This window comes from Leucoraja erinacea, chromosome 4, assembly GCF_028641065.1.
Source record: "Leucoraja erinacea ecotype New England chromosome 4, Leri_hhj_1, whole genome shotgun sequence".
NCBI classification, from domain to species: Eukaryota; Metazoa; Chordata; class Chondrichthyes; order Rajiformes; family Rajidae; genus Leucoraja; species Leucoraja erinaceus.
In genome coordinates, this window is record NC_073380.1 from 58567878 (window position 1) to 58588357 (window position 20480).

The following is a 20480-nucleotide window of genomic DNA, read 5'->3' on the forward strand; positions in this document are numbered from 1 at the left end:
TGAAACGTCACACATCCATGTTCCACAGAGAAGCCACCTGATCCACTGAGTCACGCCAGCAATTTGTATTCTATAATTGTGGCGTGGGACAGTGTCGCAGCTGGTAGAGCTGCTGCCTCACAGTTCAAGAGACCCGGGTTTGATACTGACCTCGGGTAACATCTGCGTGAGGTTTTCACATTAGCCCTGTGATTGTGTGTCTATCCTCCAGGTGCACCAGTAACCCCTTCCCAACATCCCTAAGATGTGCAAGTTGATAGGTTAATTGGCCACTAAACTGCCATAGTGTGTAGGTGATTGGTAGAATCTTGGGGGGAATGAAGACAATATTGAGAGAATAAAGTTGGATTAAATTAGCATAGGATTAGTATAAACAGAATGGTTGATGATCAGCGAGGACTCAGTGGGCCGAAGGGCCTATTCACATGTTGTATGGAAGAATATGGAGTATGAACAGGCAGATAAGGGTTGGTCTTGGCATCATGTTTGGCACAGTCATTGTGGGCCGAAGGGTCCAATCTTGTGCTGTACTGTTCTACTTTCTATGTATCTCTCTATCTCAACCCTATGACAAGTTGCAGCCTCCGGAATAAAGGAGGCAGTGACAGCATCGATCCAAAACTAGTTGAGGAACAGAAAACAGCAAATGGTGGTGAATGGTTGTTTTTCTGGCGGGAGTAAGGCAAGCAGTGTTGCTCTGAGGGGTGGTAACAGGGCACTGCGTTTCTTGGCCTGGTACACAAAATTCCAATGACACAAACAATGAAAGTGATAAATCTTGTGGGAGTCGACAAAGTGGTGACATGAGACACTGTATGGAACATGAAACTTAACACAAAACTGGAGCTGTGCCATTTTAACAAGAGGAAGATATTTTAAAGCTTTCAATACTTAAAGGGGTGTGGAGCAAAGAGACACGGATGTGTAGATGTATAAATCTTTTGACAATATATGTAAAATCCAAATTAAAAATAGCCCAAAGATAAGACACATTATACTGGAGTAACTCGGTGGGTGAGACGGCATCTCTGGAGTAAATGGATGTGATGCTTCGGGTCAAGACCCTTCTTCAGGCCGATTGTAGCAGGGAGAGCGGGGAAAGAATTGGAAGCAGAGAAAATACCAGGACAAATGGATGTCAGCACCAGATTACCTCAGGGGAGAGGGTGGTGTTTGTAGATATCAGAAATTTGATAATTTAACGTTCATACCGCCGGGTTGTAAACGACCCAAGCAAAATATGACATGCTGTTCCTCCAATTTGCATGTGGCCTCACCCTGGCAATGGAAGAGGCCCACGACAGAAATGTCGGAATGGGAGTTAGTGATTAGTAACCGGGAATTTATTAAATTCACTAACTTCCACCCTGTCCCCAAATTCACCTCTACTATCCCTGACATCTCTCACTCCTTTCTTGATCTCTCTGTCTCCATCACAGGGGACAGACTATCAATTGACATCTACTACAAATGTGTAGCTACCAGTTATCTGGACTACATTTCTTCCCACCCTGTCTCTTGCAAAGATGCTACCCCCTACTCTCAATTCCTCCGTCTCATCTGCTTTCAAGATGACACTTTCCATCGAAGGATATCTGAGATATCCTCATTCTTTGGTGAAAGTGGTCTCTACCTTCTGTCATTGATGGTTCTTCATATGCTTCTCTGTGTCCCATAATTCCGCTCTCGTTCCCTTCCCCCCAGATGCAACAAGGACAGAGTTCCCCTGGTCCTCAGCATTCACCCCACCAACCTCTGCAGGCAACACATCAACCCCCAACATTTCCTTCATCTCCAACGTGATCCCACCACTAATCACATCTTTCCATCTCCAGCCCTTGCGGCCTTTCGTAGAGAACACTCCTAGGTTCATTCGTCCCTTCCCACCCAAACCACCCCATCTCCAGATTCCGTCCTCTGCAACTGCATGAGATGTAATGCTTATACCTCCTCGCTCACATCTATCTAAGGACCACAGCAGTTCTTCCAGGTGAGACAGATTTGCATGCATTTTCTCTGACCTCAGCTACTGCATCCAGTGTTCCCAATGTGGGCTCCTGTATATTGGCGAGGCCAAGCATGGACTCAGGAACCATTTCGCTGAACATTTGCGCTCAGTCGACCAATGCCTACTGAATTTTCTGGTTACTAAGCATTTTAACTCCACTTACCATACTGCACTTTCTGTCCACAACCTTCTCCATTGCCAGAGTGAGGCCACATGCAAATTGGATGACAGCGCTACATATTTCTCTGGCAGCTTACAACCCAATGGCATGAACGTTGAATTCTCTAATTTTAAGTAACTTCTACAAAACCTTCCTTTCCCCTCCCCCCTTATACTCCACTAAAAGTTGGTTAACTAGTTTAACAGTTCGCAACTATATATCTCTTGGGTTCACACCTGTCTCCAGCCAACCTTACCCAAGATACCACTGGAGAGGGATGGAGGGTGGCAGGAAAGAAACGCGGGGGGTGCGGGAAAAGTTTGATTGGGGGGGGGGGGGGGGGGGGGGGGGGGGGGGGGGGGGGAGGGAGACACTGGAGATAGAAGTGGGAGAAAGATCTGCAGGGGAGATCCTACTGGTGGGGGTGGTTGAGGGGGGTGGGAGCTGGAGGTGAGAAGGACCCCAGCGGCGAGCATCATGCCTGCGAGGGGAAGACCCTGCTGGAGAGAACAGGGGGAAGACCGGGGGGGGGGGGGGGGTTGAAGACCCTGCTGGGGAGAAAACATTGTTGGGAGGGATGGGGGGGGGGGGGGGTTGGGGATTTCCTTCGGTGGGGAAGGTGTGGGGGGGTGAAGACCTTGATGGGTGGGGAGTGGGGTCCAGTGATTGGGAGGGTGAAAAGAACCCTGATTGTTGGGGGGGCTGGGGGTGTGGGGGGGGGGGGGGGAGGGGTTGGGGGTGGGAAGGGGGGGGGGGGGGGAGATTTTGGAGTATTGTGTTGGGGGGAGTGGGGGGGGGGGGGGGTGGGGGGGGGGGAGTGGGGGGGGGGGGGGGGGGGGGGGGGGGGGGGGGGGGGGGGGTGGGGGGGTGGGGGGGTGGGGGGGGGGGGGGGGGGGGGGGGGGGGGGGGGGGTGACCCGAGGGGGTGAAGACCGTGATGGGAGGGGGAGGGGAATGACCCAAAGGGGGAATAAGCCCCGAGGTGTAGGTGGGGCTGAGACCCGGGCCTCACCTGAGCCTTGCGGCCCGCCTGCTGCTCCTCCTCCTCCTCGTTGTGCCGGCGCTTCCTGGGCCGCTCCCGTTCTTCGCCGCCGCCGCCGCTCCCTGGTGGCCGGCAGCCCCGCTCACAATACCCGTCCAGCCGCTCATCCTCGCTGCACCAAACCAAACCGCCGTCCAACAGCTGCTGCTGATCCTCAGCACAACTTCCGGTCCACCGGTCACCTCTGACCCCCGTCTCTCGGCCGTCAAACTTCCTGTTCCGGTTCTATCGGTTGTCATGGAGACGTGATTTTTAGACGCCGACTCCCTCACCCTCACCCCCCCCCCTCACCCTCACCCCCACACCTCAACCCTACCCCTACCCCTACCCCTACCTCCCCCTCACCCTCAACCCCCCCCCCTCACCCTCACCCTCACCCACCCTAACCCTCCCCCCCACCCCCCTCCCTCCCCCTCACCCTCACCCTCACCCTCACCCCCCTCACCCTCACCCTCACCCTCACCCTCACCCTCACCCTCACCCTCACCCTCACCTTCACCCTCACCCTCACCCCCCCCCTCACCCTCACCCTCACCCTACCCCCCTCACCCTCACCCTCACCCCCCCCTCACCCTCACCCTCACCCCCCCTCACCCCTCACCCTCACCCTCCCACCCCCTCACCCTCACCCCTCACCTCCCCTCACCCTCACCCACCCCCCCCCCCCCCAATTGACAGTTGCCACTTTCCATTAGATGGATGTTACCACACTTCCACTCAAAGATACTAGAGGAGCTCCTCTAGTATCTTTGCTTCCACTTGCATCGGTAAGTTTTCAAGAATTACATTTAGCTTGCAGGAACCATTTATGCTTAAATTAGCTGATCGTATATATATAAGTATAAGTAAGTATAAATGTCCTTTAGAAATGTCGTGTTTTGCAGTCATACATAAAATAACAAAAACACGCAATAAACACAAATTTAACATCCACCACAGTGAGTCCACCAGGCACCTCCTCACTGTGATGGAAGGCAAAAGTCTTAAAGTCCTTGTCTATTCCCTCCTTGTTCTCCCTCTGCACAGAGGCGATCCAGGATTCCGATGTTGTGACCCCACCAGGTGATGGTAAGTAAGTAAGTCCCGCAGCTGAATCCGAGCTCCACGAACAGGCGTAAGCTACATCCCTGAGTAGTAATGGCGCTCAAACGTTGGACATTGGAAAGTTAAGGAATTGCCATTACATAGCTCTTAGGGCTAAGGGAATCAAGGGATTTGGGGAGAAAGCAGGAAAGGGGTACAGATTTTGGATGATCAGCCATGCTGGCTCGAAGGGCCAAATGGCCTACTCTTGTACCTATTTTCGATGTTTCAGGATAGTGTAAAACATACAGGCTTGTCTTGTAAGTTGGGTGTGAATATCACTCGTCTTGAGTTTAGAAACATAGAAACATAGAAATTAGGTGCAGGAGTAGGCCGTTCGTCCCTTCGAGCCTGCACCGCCATTCAATATGATCATGGCTGATCATCCAACTCGGTATCCCGTACCTGCCTTCTCTCCATACCCCCTGATCCCCTTAGCCACAAGGGCCACATCTAACTCCCTCTTAAATATAGCCAATGAACTGGCCTCAACTATCCTCTGTGGCAGAGAGTTCCAGAGATTCACCACTCTCTGTGTGAAAAAAGTTCTTCTCAACTCGGTTTTTAAAGGATTTCCCCCTTATCCTTAAGCTGTGACCCCTTGTCCTGGACTTCCCTAACATCGGGAACAATCTTCCTGCATCTAGCCTGTCCAACCACTTAAGAATTTTGTAAGTTTCTATAAGATCCCCTCTCAATCTCCTAAATTCTAGAGAGTATAAACCGAGTCTATCCAGTCTTTCTTCATAAGACAGTCCTGACATCCCAGGAATCAGTCTGGTGAACCGTCTCTGCACTCCCTCTATGGCAATAATGTCCTTCCTCAGATTTGGAGACCAAAGTTTAGTTTAATTTAGAGATACAGTGCCTAACAGGCATTTCCGCCCACGGAGTTCACGCCAACCAGTGATCCCCGCACACCAGCACTATCCTACACACACTCGGAACAATTTACAATATTTTACCGAAGCCAATTAAATACAAATCTTTGGAGTGTAGGAGGAAACCAGAGATGCAGGAGAAAATCTAAGTAGGTCACGGGGAGAACGTACAAACTCCAGACAGCACCCGTAGTCAGGAAGGCACTGTAAGGCAGCAACTCTACAGCTGCGCCACCGTGCCGCACAGTTATCCTCTACAATCCTCAACATTGGTGCTCGCAAGGATGCGTTCTCAGCCCCCTTCTTTACTCCTTGTACACCCACGACTTTGCAGCCATGTACAAATCAATTCAATTTATAAATTCGCAGACGACACCACCATTGTGGGCCGGATATCAAATAATTCTGAGTGATATAGGAAGGAGATTGAGAACTTTGTGTCCTGATGTCGAGACAACAACCTTTCACTTGGGCACCTTACAACCCAGCGGTTTCCATCACTCTTCGTCCCCCCCCCACCCTCCCACCCTAGTTCCGCGACTAGTTTCACTGTCCTGGTTAATTTTACTGTTTATATGCTTCCTCGTCACCTTCCCCTCAGCTAACAATGAGCCATTCTACATTTCCTGGATCATTGTCTGCTTTGATCTGTTGTTTTTACATTTTGCCCTTCCATACCTCTAGTATTCCTCTCCCCTGACTCTCAGTCTGAAGAAGGGTCTTGGCCCTATATGTCCTTCTTTCGCTCCAGAAATGCTGCCTGTCCCGCTGAGTTACACAACCATTTTTGCCCAACTTCCCTTTCTGTTTCTACAGGTTGCCATGGAGATAGGATGGATGGACTCCCCGTGTCTCCCTCAGCCCGTCAACCAACTGCTGAGGTGGATGCCGGGAGCACAGCAAAATTCTCGATTGGAACCTCGATTTCCTGACAGACAGAATCAGTGAGGATAGGGGACAAACCATCCTCTACGATAATCCTCAACACAGGTTCCCCGCAAGGATGGGAGAGTCGACTTTGATGGTAAGTCCTGTCTCTCTCACAAGTGCACATCCTGAGTGAAGCTCCCTCCCTCTACACCGTCCCGTCACACATTCATCCCAGAGGTCAGACACATGCAGAGTCACAAGATCATAAGAGATAGGAGTAGAATTGGGCCATTTGGCCCACCAAGTCTACTCCACCATTCAATCATGGCTGATCTATCTCCCTCTTAACCTCACTCTCACCAGTACTAATCAAGAATATCTCTATCTTGCCTTAAAAGTATCCATTGACGACCTCCACAGCCTTCTGTGGCAATGAATTCCATAGTTTTCACACACCATTGAAGGCTGGATATCAAATAATGATGAGACGAAGTACAGGAAGGAGAGTGACAACCTCATGTCCTGGTGTTGAAACAATAAACTTTCTCTCAATGTCAGCAAGACAAAGGAGATAGTGATCAACTTCAGGAAGCGAAGCAGTACACATACTGTATCCCAGTTACATTGACGGCATCGAAGTAGAGATGGTTGAAAACTTCAAATTCCCAGGAGTAAATATCACCAACAACTTGTCCTAGATCATCCATATTGAAGCAACGACCAAGAAACCACACCAACGCCTCTACTTCCTTAGAAGACTTAGGAAGTTTGGCATGTCCCCAACAACTCTCACCAACTTCCGCAGATAGCATTTTATCGGGATGCATTACAGCATGGTTTGGGAACAGCTCCATCTCAGACTGCAAAAAATTGCTGAGAATTGTGGACGTAGCTAGACCAGCACACAAACCAACCTCCCTTCCATTGACCGCATCAATACTACATGCAATAGGACGACAGATAGCACAATGGGCTAAGAGTTCGGCTGGCGACCGGAAGGTAGCCGGTTCAAATCCCGCTTGGAGTGCATACTGTCGTTGTGTCCTTGGGCAAGACACTTCACCCACCTTTGCCTGTAATGGAATGTTACGGCGGCAGGCGCGGGCACACCGCGACGCCCTGTGTCTCCCTTTCAAGGGAGATGCTAAAAATGCATTTCGTTGTCTCTGTACTGTACACTGACAATGACAATAAATTGAATCATTTCATTTCATTTCATTTCATGCTGCCTTGGCAAGGCCAGCAGCATAATCAAGGACGAGTCGCACACTGGCCACTCCCTCTTCTAACCTCTCCCATCAGGCAAAAGGTATAGGTGTGAAAATGCTCACCTTCTGATTCAAGGACAGTTTCTTCAGTTATCAGACAACTGAACCATCCTACCACAACTAGAGAGCAGTCCTGAACTAAGCTCCACCTCATTTGGCGACCCTCAGACTTTACAGGCCTTATCTTGCACCAAACGTTATTCACTGTATGTATCTGTACACTGTGAATGGCTCGATTGTAATCATGTATTGTCTTTCCGTTGATTGGTTAGCACACAACAAAAGCTTTTCACTGTACCTCGGTACATGTGACAATAAACGAAACTAACTTGGTTTGTTGGATCTCCCGGTTGCTGACCATTTTAACTCAATGGGTGTATAGGATGCCTACTTTGATAAAGTTCCTCTCCTCTTTTTGACTGTATATATGTGAGACCCTCTCTCACTGCTCCATCTCTGTGATTCCTGCTCTGCAATTCCTTGTGTCTCCAGAAACAAAAACTGTCTTGGTTACAAAAAGCAGTCTAGGGCAAAAAACTATTTTCATGGGCATGCGCAGGAGGATGAGGGGTGATCTTATAGAGGTGTATATAATCACGAGATCAAGTGCAGACCCATTGGGTCTGCTCCCCCAACACAATATTCCACCACTCACCCGTTCCCCCAATGCAACCCGTTCCCCCAACGCAATATTGCACCATTCACGCATAGCCCCCAATTGCGCAGGCGCGGCTCATTTCTCCTCATTCCCCAGCACCCCCTCCTGCTCCTCTTCACCCTCCCACTTCAATCCCTAGAGAGGGAGGGTGGTAGAGAGGGAGGGGGGTAGAGAGGAAAGGGAGGTAGAGAGGGAGGGGTAGAGAGGGAAGGGGGTTGAGAGGGAGTGGGGTAGAGAGGGAGGGGAGGGGAGTAGAGAGGGAAAGGGAGGAGTGAAGAGAGGGGGAGGGAGGGTAGAGAGGGAGGGGGCGAGAGACGGTGTAGACATAGCAACTACCCTCCCTACCCCCTCCTCTCCCTCAATCCCCCCACGCTCCCCCCTCACCTCCCCAGGATCTTTCCCCTCCCCAATCCCTCCTTCACCTCTCTTTCCCTCTCCTTTCCCCTACCACCACCGCGGTCCCATCGTCGCGAGGCCTCACCGCTGCGGTCTCGATGTCTCTTTCACCACCGCGGTCTCGATGCCTCCTTGATGGCCGCAAAAAACCCCAGCCAGGGCGTCGTGAGCAGAAGCCCTGGTTGGAAAAAGCGGAACGTTAATTTAAATGCGGCCCCCCCCTGACGTCACTGGAAGCTGGTGGCCGCCCACACCCCCTTTGTGACGTCACTCGAAGCGAGTTGAAGGAAGTTTGCCGTTAAAAAAAGTCAGTTTTTGCTATTTTAAAATGCTGTAACTTGTGATATATACCAAGTAATGTGACGTGAAGTGCAGTTTATTTTGTCGACGAGGTTAATGTGATTAATAAAATGTGTGAAAATTTCTGCGCTGGCGCGTGGCGTTTTGACGAAGGTAGGAAAGCACAGTCGACACACACACGTACACATACATACAAGATGAGACTTTTAATAGTATAGAGATGAGAGAAATAAATCGGGTTTATGCACAGAGTCTCTTGCTCAGTGTAGGCGAATCGAGGACCAGAGGACATTGGTTCAAGGTGATGGGGAAAAGATTTAATAGGAATCCGAGGGACAACCTTTTCACACAAATGGTGGTGGGTGTATGGAACAAGCTGCCAGAAGAGGTAGTTAAGGCAGGGACTATAGCAATGTTTAAAAACCAATTACACAGGTACATGGATAGGACAGGTTTAGAGGGATATGGGCCTAGTGTGGGACTAGTGTAGCTGGGTCATGTTGGCTGGTGTGGGCAAGTTGGGCCAAAGGGCCTGTTTCCACACTGTATGGCTCTATGTAACCTCCTCACAGTGATCAGACATAATCATCTCTTGAGGATAGTCTTAAGCAATCACTTCTATTGATACTTGTACTGCAATATTCCAATACATAATGTGACATTATAGCATTTAGTATTTTTTAGCTTGCAGCTACTAGTTACTAGTAACTCAAATAATAGTATTAAACTTATAGTATTAAAAAACCTTTGCTTTTAAAACTCCTGCTGAAACATAACTTTGAAACGTTCTAGCCCCAACCACCATTTCCCCATGACACAATTGTACCACAATTTTCCGTAGAGCAAGTTTCGTAGGAACGCAGCTATCTCATTACAACTGAACTATCTTGACGTAAAGCGGCCATGGTAATGCATAGTCTGTAGTGGTTTGGTGCGGAGGTAGGGTTGCAGTTAGGGTTGTGCATGATGTTTCAAGAGCCTGATGATTAATAAGAAGAAGCTGTGCTTGAATCTGGAGGTAACAAATCACAGACTCCTGTACCTTCTTCCCGATGGTAGCAGCAAGATGAGAGCACGGCCTTGGAAGTGTGGGTCTTTGATGAAATGCGCTGCCTAATGAGGCAATACTTCCTGTAAATGCTTTCGATAGTAAGGAGGTTAATACTTGTGATGAATCAGGCAATGTCCACCACATTTTGCATCCTCCTTTGTTCTTGGGCATTTGAATTTACTGAACCAGGCCATGTTGCAATCAGCCAGTGTGCTGTCCCTTGTACACTTGTAGAAGTTCAATAAATTATTTGATAACATGCTGAATCACCTGAAACCTCTGACGAAGTAGAGACGTTGGTCAACTTTCTTTGTGATTGCATCAATGTGCTGGGTTCACAACAGATTGCCACAGATCTGAACTATCATTAACTTGAAGTTGTTGACTCATGCCCTCACAGTCTCGCTGATGAACATAGGGTCATGGACCCTCAGCTTTACCTTCATGAATTCAGCAATCTTGGTCTTGCAAACAAAAATAGTAAATTCACCCTCAGGAAACTCCCACAGGAAAGCAAACATTGCCTGACTTTATCGTTAGTCCAAAGAGGTGCCTAGTCCGGGAAGCAGCCAGTCATGGTTTGTGAAGAGGAACATAGAATATGAAAAAGTACAGCACAGGTACAGGTTCTTCAGCCCACAATGTCTGTGACAAACAAGATGCCAACACCAACCCTTACCTGCTTGCACATAATTCATATCCCTCCATTCCCTGCATATCCATGAGCCTATCCAAAAGATTCTTAAATGTCACTATTGTATCGGCCTCCATCACCAACCCTGGCAGCACATTCCAGGCACTCACCATCCTTAGTGTAAAACACCTACCCCGCACGTCTCCATTAAACTTTGCCTCTCTCACCTTAAAGCTCTAGTATTTGATTTTTCCCATCATGGGAGCTAAAAAATAAAAAATGAAGAAAATGAACCTAATGGGGCAACAGGAGGAGAAGGGAGTGTTAAGAAGGGTGGCACAGCAGTAAGGCTGTTGCCCTACATGGTTCAATCCTGATTACGAATGCTGTTTGTATGGAGTTTGTACATTCTTTCTGTGACAGTGTGGGTTATCTCCAGGTGCTCTGGTCTCCTCCCACACTCCAAAGACATACAGGTTTGTAGGTTAATTGGCTTCTGTAAATTGTAAATTGTCCCTATTGTGTAGGATAGTGCTAGAGTAGGGGGATAGCTGGGGCACAACTTGGTGGGCCGAAGGGCCTGTTTCCACATTATATCTAAACTCTAACGTCTAAAGAGAGAATGCAAATGCTGGGGTATGAGCCAATAAACAAACTGCCAGAGGAATCCAGCAGCATCTGTGGAGGTAGAGGGATGGTCGAGTGAGAAGGGAGTGTCCAGGGTTCAGGAGAGTTGGCTGATTCTTTCAAGGAGCCAGTCCAGAATACCATACAACATTCAGCCCTTTATGTCCACGGCTCCCTGGAGGGAGACCGCTTTTCGGGGTTTCTGCGGCGGCGACTTCTCCCGCCCGAGTTGCGGGGTCGAAGAGCTCCTGGAGCGGGGCCTGACACCACTGCCCCGCGCGGCTGGAATGGCCGCGGACTCTGCGAGCGCACACCGGGGGCTCCAACACCAAGACCCGGTGTGCGACCTCGCACCACCCGGCATGGCTTTAATGGCCGCGGGACAATCGCCATCGCCAGCCGGGGGCTTTGACTTTGACTCTGACATCGGGGGGGGGGGGGGGGGGGGGGAGAGTGCAGTGGAGAGAGAAGTTTATTTGGCCTTCCATCACAGCGATGTGATGGATGTTTATGTTAAATGTAATTATGTTGTGTCTGGGGTCTATTTGTGTGTAATGTATGGCTGCAGAAACGGCATTTCGTTTGGACCTCCAGGGGTCCAAATGACAATTAAATTGACTCTTGACTCTTGACTCTTGACTCTTGTCTGTGCCAGCTCCCCAATCAATCCAATATTCTCACATTTCTCTGCAACCTGTTCTCTGTTACATGCTGTTCAATTCCCCTGCTCCTACCACCCAATTGCACGTCATCTTCCAGCTGTCTGCCCATTCTTCCAGCCTTCACTATGCTTTGTTGTTGGCCTTGCTGTCCTCCTCACAACTTACTACAGTGCCAAAACGTCACCATTTTAATTCTGAAGTGAGCTAAATATCAAGATTCTCCTAGATCAGCAGATAAAGAAATAGCTTTTTCTTCCCCTTTCCCCTTGTCCCTTATCCCATGACATCAATAATTAATCCAATCCATGCAGCAACTTCTGACATTATATATCCAGATTTTTTAATACTCTTAATTCTTTTCATACTCCAGATAAGCTCTAAACATCACATACTTTGTCTTTTTGCACTATTATTATTAATTTGTTTGTTTTATATGTGTGTATAAATGTATGTATGTATGTGTGTCTGTGTGTGTGTCCAGTCTGAAGACAGGTCTCGACCCGAAACGTCATCCATTCCTTCTCTACAGAGATGCTGTCTGTCCTGCTGAGTTACTCCAGCATTCTGTGTCTATCTTGTATGCTGTAAGTGAGAATGTCATTCTTCTGTTTGGGACAAATGACAATAAAACACTCTTGACTCTTTGACTTGGCTCATCTGTAAATGCTTTTTGGGCTTGATAGATTTCACTATGGCAAAGCAATTCTTCTTCCTATAATCACCACACGGTGGCAATAGAGAATTAGCTAAATTCTCGAGAGTAAAATGTAAAAAGTTCAATCAGGAATAAATCAAGTGAACCATGGTATTTGAATGCTGTTGAATTAATATAAGCGTCCATGGTATTTGAGAAAGGGGAAATTAGGGAAGGGAGTGTCAGATTTTGGATATTCACAACAAGGAGGTAAAGAGAGAAAAGTGGGGAAAAGGGAACTTCAGGAGAGGGAGAAATATCTTAGTTTTGTTTAATTTATTGTTAAGTGTACTGAGGTACAATGAAAAGCTTTTGTTGCATGCTAACCGGTCAGCAGAAAGATTATACATGATTACAATCGAACTATCCACAGTGTACAGATATATGATAAAACAAATAATGTTCAGTGCAAGATAAAGTTCAGTGAAGTCCAAATAAAGATAGTCCAAACCATAGCAGTGGGTCTGTAGTGAAATGTAGGCCAGATCAGGTAAAGATTACAGATTTCATAGAGTCACATTGTGCAGCATAGAAACAGACCCACCACAACTATGCTGACCATCAAACCTATCTATACTAATCCCACTTGCCTGCATTAATTCCCTATCTCTCTATGCTCTACTCATTCAAGTACTTGTGATGCAGCTGGTAGAGCTGCTGCCTTACAGCACCAGAGATCGGGATCGATCACGACCTTGGGTGCTGTCTGTATGGAGCTTGCACATTCTTGCTGTGACCGCATGAGTTTCCTCCGGTGTTCCAGTTTACCACCCACATCCCAAAGACGTGCAGGTTTGTGGGTTAATTGGCCTCTGTAAATTTCCCCTGGTTTAGTTTTGTTTAGTTTATTATCACGTGTACAGTCGAAAGCTTTTGTTGCATGCTAACCAGTCAGTGGCAAAACAATACATGATTACAATCGAGCCATCCACAAAGTACAGACACATGATAAAGGGTATAACGTGAATAACATTTAATGCAAGATAAAGTCCAGTAAAGTCTGATCAAAGATAGTCCATGGGTGTCCAATGAGGTAGATAGTACTTCAGAACCGCTCTCTAGTTGTTGATAGGATCGTTCAGTTGTCTGATAACAGCTGGGAAGAAACTGGCCCTGAATCTGGAGGTGTGTGTTTACACTTCTGTACCTCTTGCCTGATGGGAGAGGAGAGAAGAGGGAATGATCGGAGTAAGATTTGTCCTTGATTATGCTGATGGCCTTGCCGAGGGAGGTTGGTGGTCTGGGCTACGTCCAAAATTCTCTGCAATTTCTTCGATGAATCTGTTCCCAAACTTTTCTGAAACAGGTTCACCAGGGAATGGGATAAGGAGATTGAAGTTTCCTTAAAGGTGAGGGAGGATATGGGGGTGGAGGGAAATGGGGTTAAGATTCTGAGAAATGGCCAAATAGTCTGACTTTTTCCAGCGAGGATTTATCAAAATTCCAGCCAATGGTATTAGCAATGTTACAAAATTTTGAGATTTTAAAAATCAAGTCTGTAATTTATCCCATCAGATAAAGCATAAAAAGAAGTTTAATTTGACACCTAATTCACTTTCATATCTTCAGTATTAAAAATGTTATGACCATTTTCATACTCGGAAATTAGCATTTTGTTCCCTATTGCTTTTCCATTGACTTAACACAAAAGCTGTGATCGAGGACAGTCAAATGGCCATATCTTTCTTAAAAATTAAGAGAACTGAAAAAAAATTTCAGTTATTATAGATTGAAGCATTCTGAAACAAATATGAAACAATCTTACTTAGATGACTTGAAATTAAAGCATATAATTAGTTAGTTACCTAATTGTAGCTAATTATAAAATTCAATTACTAGATCTGAACATCTATCAATTTCTTAAGAATAGATTAACATTTTTAAATAGCCTAAGTGTCCAAATAACATTCACACAAGAATTCACAATACAACATAATTTTTAAATCTCATTGTCATGGATTTATAGGTCAAATGGAAGGAATTTAATGTTTAATACCTGTAAATTAATGGCCATTTAAATCAACTTGCGAGTGGGTTTTTCTGGAACGCGATCATTTGGAACGTTGTGGTTTGCGGTGATTTAGACTCCCATATCGGCATGAAAAATACTTCCGGGTCTTATGGGGACTAAATCACCGTTTCGCAACTTAAAATGTGAACTAAAGGCATCTTAAGGACCACTTTTATACATAAAATAAACGGCTTTCATTTATGGTCCCCTACCTGAAATCCGTCCGCGTTGTCGGCGTTGACGGCTTTAGAAGCTGATTTTAAAATGACTTCAGTGCTGAACTAGTCGGGCGATTAAAAAAAAAAATACACAGAACGCCCGTTGGAACGATTCTTCAGCAAATGCTTGCACTCCAACCAAATATAATCCAGGACAAGGTAAGAAAAAATTGCCCCCCCCCCCCCCGCCCCCCCCCCCCCCCCCCCCCCCCCCCCCCCCCCCCCCCCCCCCCAAAGGCGCCAAAATTGTGCACACGGCCAGTGTCAGAATTGCAGCGCCGCTGAAGGTAAGTATTGTAACATACCTAGTGGTATTTATATACTACAGTTAGATCTTCAGCACACCAGGTCTACGCAGATCATCGGTCACCTGTCCCATGTTATCCAATTTTGCATCCTGTTCCTCACACTGGGGACAATTTACAGAGTTCAATTAACCTACAAAGAAAACACACAGGGAGAACGTGCAACCTCCACAAATACAGCACCTGAGGTCAGGATCGAACCTGGGTCGCTGGTGTTCTGAGGCAGCAGTTCTACCAGCCATGCCACTGTGCAGCCATCAGTGTCTGTGGCAGAGGATACTGAAGCTCATCCAGGGCTGGATTAAAAGCAAAAAAATACTAGATACATGGAACTGCAGATGCTGGTTTACAACAAGACACATAGTGCTAGAATAACTCAGCAGGTCAGGGAGCATCTCTAGAGAACATGATTAGGTGATGTTTTGGATCCAGACCCTTATTCAGACAAAAAACATAGAAACAACCATCAGTCTGAAGAAGGGTCCCGACCCAAAACATTGCCTATCCATTCCCTCCACCTGCTGAATTACTCCTGCATCTGTGTTTTCATGAGATTGCAAGACATTGGAATTAGGCCATTCAGCCCATCGAGTCTGTTCCACCATTCGATGATGGTTGATCTATCTTTCCTTTGCAATCCCATTCTCCTGTCTCTTCCCATAGCCTTTGACACCCTTACTAATCAAGAACCTAGCAATCTCCGCTTTAACAAATACCCAATGACTTGGCCTCCACAGCCATCTGTGGCAATGAATTCCACAGATTCACTACCCTCTGGCTAAAGAAATTTCTTCTCATCTCCAGTCTAAAGATACATTATTTTACTCTGAGGTTGTGCCCTCTGGTCCTAGACTGGAAACCCTCTCAACATCCACTCCATCTTGGCCGTTCATTATTCGGTAGGTTTGAATGACATCCCCTTCCATCCTTCTAAACTCTTGCAAGTACGGGCCCATCAAACGCTCCTCAAACGTTAACCCAATAATCTGCGGGATCATTTTCATAAACCTCCTCTCAAGATCTTGTTTGAGATTCCAGCATCTGTAGTTCCTTGTATCTCACGAATCAAACATGTTTTAAATCACAGAGAGGGATGGAGAGGACAGAGATTATCCAAGAGAGAATGAATGGCATAAATGGTGATGATGTTGGCTGAGGGAGGGTGGTGAAATCTTGTTAAATACCTTTGATCTGTATGGAGGAGATGTACATGCATGAAGGGAGAGGAGAGAGAAAACAAAATCTTGGATTTGTGAGATACAATTTTCTAAAGAATGTTTATCAACCTGTAACTTTAGCTCTGGTTTAACTCTCCCTCCACAGATGGTGGTTTATTTATCACATATGCAACTGCGCAGTGAAATTATTTTTGCATATATTACACATGCGGGTGCCGCCATGTTTTGGCGCCATTATTCAAAGTCCAAAGTCCGGTCGACCCGCGTGCTTGGGGTATTGGAGCAGTTTTTGTGAACCGACGTCCCTCTCCTCTCCTCGCCTGGCCATCTTGTGTCCCAAGGGTGCCTCCTGGAGCCGACCTTGAAGGCGCTGGAGGCATCACCCCCGTTCACCCTCCTACCCGCCCTTGTCCCTCGTGTTTGACGTCTCCAGCTCCCACCCAGTTACACCTACCACCGAGCCTTCACTCATTTCCCTGCTGCCTGATGCGCTGGTTATTTCCAGCATTTACTTCAATTACAGATTTTGAGCAACAGAAAGAGAAAACAAAAAAATGCTGAACTGTCAGATACAAAGCATTGCAGTTCCCGGAAATCTAAAACAAACAAGCTTGTTAGAAATATCCAGCAAGTCAGACTGCAGTTCTGGGGAGATTAAATATAGGTTAATGTTACCGGGCACAAAGTTACTGTAGCACTTTGTGTCCTTTTGTGTTAAGCAGGATCTGTCGATCCTTTTACTACTAATGTTACAGCATGGTCTGTCTCAAGAACAAACATGAAGGCTGGTCATCTTAAATAGTTGAATTCGCTGTTGAACTACGAGGTCTGTAGCGTGCCTGGTCAGAAGACGAAGTGCTTCTTGTAAGAAGCTTTGTGGGAACAGTGTAACAAGATGTTGATAAAACAGGCTGTCCATCTATAGCCAGTGAGTTAGTCCACATAGGTGATGAGGTACTTTAGTTTATTATTGTCACGTATACCAAGGTGCGGTGAAAAGCTTTTCTGTTGCATGCTATCCAGTCAGTGAAATGACTATGCATGATTACAATCCAGCTGTCCACAGTGTGCACGTACAGGATAAAGGGAATAACATTTAGTGCAAGATATAGTCCAGTAAAGTCCAATTAAAGATATGAAGAAGGGTTTCGGCCCGAAACGTCACCTATTTCCTTCGCTCCATAAATGCTGCTGCACCCGCTGAGTTTCTCCAGCATTTTTGTTTACCTCCAATTAAAGATAGTTTGAGGGTCTCCAACGAGGTAGATGGTAGTGTAAGAAAGAACTGCAGAAGCTGGTTAAAATCGAAGTAACTCAGTGGGTCAGGCAGTCCAAAGAAGGGACTCGACCCGAAACGTCACCCATTCCTTCTCTCCAGAAGTAGATGGTAGGACAGGACAGCTCTCTAGTTGGTGATAGGATGGTTAGCACAGCTGGGGAGAAACTGTTCATGAATCTAGATGTAAGGAGGTAGAATCAAGTGTCACAGCCAATAAGTAGAACCAATGTCATGTCAAGAAACAATATGAAAATGAGAAATAGGAAAGGAGTCAAGGATAGGCAATTGGGAGGAGGTAGAGCAGGGTAAAGGTGCTGGGATAAGATGAGGAGCCATTTAGGTAAGTCCTCCAGGAACAGTCAGCACACTATTAAGTGTTCATTGGTACAAAATCCTTCACAACATTGGTAAATTACTAAATTCACGTAATTTTGTACACAGAACAAGAATTCACTAATTTGCAATTAAACAACAAAGGAAATGGTTCTGCAGAGAAATAATAAGTGTGTTCTTTACGGATAAATGAAATGATAAACATATTTCTCAGGAAATAAGTATATTTATTTGAATACAAACAAGAACAGTCAAAATCCTCCACTAAATTGTTCGGATAAAGAGAATTTTCTATTCGGATTTATTCGAGTGAAATAAGTTTCATTAAAAACAGCACAAAAATGTAAAGGTTTTATTTGGAAGATTGTTCATTCAGTAGAATAAATAAATGAAAATGTACATCTCAATATTTGTTGTAAGAACAGATATGATTGATATTTACAGCTTGTGTCACCAAAATACAGGAGTTCATTGCTTACCATATCATAGAGTTGAGAAACCAGTATGTCTAAAGTGATCAAAATGGGGAGAGTGAACACGGGGAATAGAAATAGTTTTCCCAGGAGATCAGAACCTGATGTCATTCATCGCAGAACAATGATAAATCATGCATCGTCACGTCCATGTACATATTATTACCCAAAGCTAATTTTACGATGTCATTTTAATAATCTTTAAATACATTTGAGTGTTTTTTCATATTGTGCTTAAGTCAACAATGACATGTTTATATATTTGTGTATTTCCTTTGAAACTTGAGCTGAACATGAACTCGCGATTGTCTGTCAATACAAACGTGAACGAACGTGGGGCCTGGATGTTTAGTTCCTGGAATTTGACAAATTTATTTTTCTTGGTTTCCCAGCGATAGACTTGGGTGAAGGAGTAATCGCTCCCAAGAATGGCATACTGCCATCCGTTTATTCGAAGAGGCTGGAAGACCATGGCACCGCGGGAGGGAAAGGTCTGCTTTTCCACAAACCTTGAGGTCTCCCATTTCATCACCTTGGAGTCTCCTATGAACCTGGTAAGGCAAATGTAGAGATCATCCTTGGTCACAAAGTGTTTTACTGCGTACACATCCTCCATTTCAGGAATATCAGTGCGCCACACAAACTGCTTCTGGCCTTTGCTCCACTGGAAGATGACGGGACGCTGGGAGCTACTCGACAAGATTAAGTGTGGCTTATTTGCTATTTCCAGGTACTCCACATCTGTGTCTCTGAACCACGAGTGTAGACTCTGATGAGAGTAGAATCCATTCCCGTTCCACTTATACACAGTGGTTGACCCAGCCTTTGAGGTGTCTGCAATAACAAAGTACCATTCCCCTTCTATTTCAAATGTCTCAATGTCATTCGGTTTCCTGATTTTAATGTTGTCCACATCTTGCATCTTGATGAACTTGTTGGCAAAGCTGTCCCTTTTGTAGATGTGGGAGCCACCAAATAATTGGGCCATAACAATGAACAGCTGGTCTTCAATGATCAGTGGCTTGCAGAACACGGTGGAACTGCCTACACCAGGAGAAGGAACATTAGTCATCAATCCGCAGAGAAGACGTAATCTAGCACTACCATCATACCTTAAGCTGTTACATTTTAAGAGTCAAGAATGTTTGATTGTCAAAGACAGATGCAAAACACTGGAGTAACTCAGCGGGTCAGGCAGTATTCCTGGAAAACATGCATAGGTGATGTTTCAGGTCGGAACCCTTCTTCAGATTGAATTTGCAACTCCAAACATCACCTATCCATTTTCTCCGGGGTTGCTGCCTGACCTGCTGATTTACTCCAGCGTTTTGTGTCTAGCTTTGGTATAAACTAGCATTTGTAATACCTTGTTATTATATAGTCTTTAATTGTCCTGTACACCAGATATGAACTGGAACAATGAGATTCTTACCCACTGCACCTTTGCAGCACATTAAACGCAGCAACAACTACAATAAATGATTCAGTTATTCTAAGTGAACTAGTCCATGTAACCAGCAGTGCTAAAACCAAAGTAAGTTGAACAACTATAGTAGTGCAAAGTCCGTTGTGGTTCAATAGGATTGAGATAAGGTTGCGGGCAGGGTTATGGTTTGGGTAGTACAGTGTGGTTCAAGAACGTGTGTTGGTTGATGGGAAGAGGATGGAGGTAATGATTCTCAGGCTACTGTACCTTCTTCCTCATGGTAACAGCGAGAAGGGAGCATGGTCAGCGTGGTGTGGGTCTTTAATGATATTAGCTGTATTCCCTTTGTTTCCTGTAGATCCCTTCGATATTTAAAGTTACAAATTCTACATTTAAACAGCACCGAGTTGCAGCATACGTTTCTGGTCATACGTTTTTTATATAATTAGGTGGCATAGAATTTAAAGTGTTTTTTTCCACTCCAAATGTGATGGGTTCATTCTGAGTGCACGTTGGCACTATCACACTATTGTCCATGATGCAGAGATTATTGGTTTGGCTGGACTTGTTTTCTCTGGGACAGGGGAGGCAGAGGGATGTTTTAATGAAGGCACATGAAAGTGTGAGATGTCTTAAACTGCATGAACAGGAAGACATAATCAACAAGTAGCTTGAGAGTAAGGACGAGGATGAGGAGGAGTTGTTCCTCAACCTATAGTCATTGAGCCATACAGCGTGCAAACAGGCCCTTCCGCCCAACTTGCCCACATCAACCAACATGTCCCTTTTACACTAGTCCCACCAACCTGCATTTGACCTATATCCCTCTGAACCTGCCCTATCCATGCACCCGTTCTCGATTCCCCCACTTTGGGCAAGAGAATCTGTGTGTTCACCTGATCTATCCCTCTCATGATTTTACAA

The 20480-nt window shown here is 45.9% G+C and overlaps 2 protein-coding genes and 1 long non-coding RNA gene across 3 annotated transcripts in view; 1 reads left to right on the plus strand and 2 right to left on the minus strand.

Annotated features, from left to right (window-relative positions):
• Positions 1-3331, minus strand: part of rnmt (RNA (guanine-7-) methyltransferase) — a 30917-nt gene extending 27586 nt beyond the window's left edge. Inside the window, 2 exon segments of the mRNA XM_055634346.1 lie at positions 3180-3293; positions 3296-3331. Of these exon segments, the coding sequence (XP_055490321.1) occupies positions 3180-3293; positions 3296-3316 (135 nt within the window). The 5' untranslated portion in view covers positions 3317-3331.
• Positions 3332-3873: 542 nt separating this feature from the next.
• Positions 3874-18653, plus strand: LOC129696451 (uncharacterized). The gene is made up of 3 exons (XR_008723321.1): positions 3874-3976; positions 5990-6197; positions 18523-18653. It is a non-coding gene; the product is annotated as an uncharacterized LOC129696451 (long non-coding RNA).
• Positions 17995-20480, minus strand: part of LOC129696450 (leucine-rich glioma-inactivated protein 1-like) — a 29622-nt gene continuing 27136 nt past the window's right edge. Inside the window, 1 exon segment of the mRNA XM_055634347.1 lies at positions 17995-19174. Within this exon segment, the coding sequence (XP_055490322.1) occupies positions 18354-19174 (821 nt within the window). The 3' untranslated portion in view covers positions 17995-18353.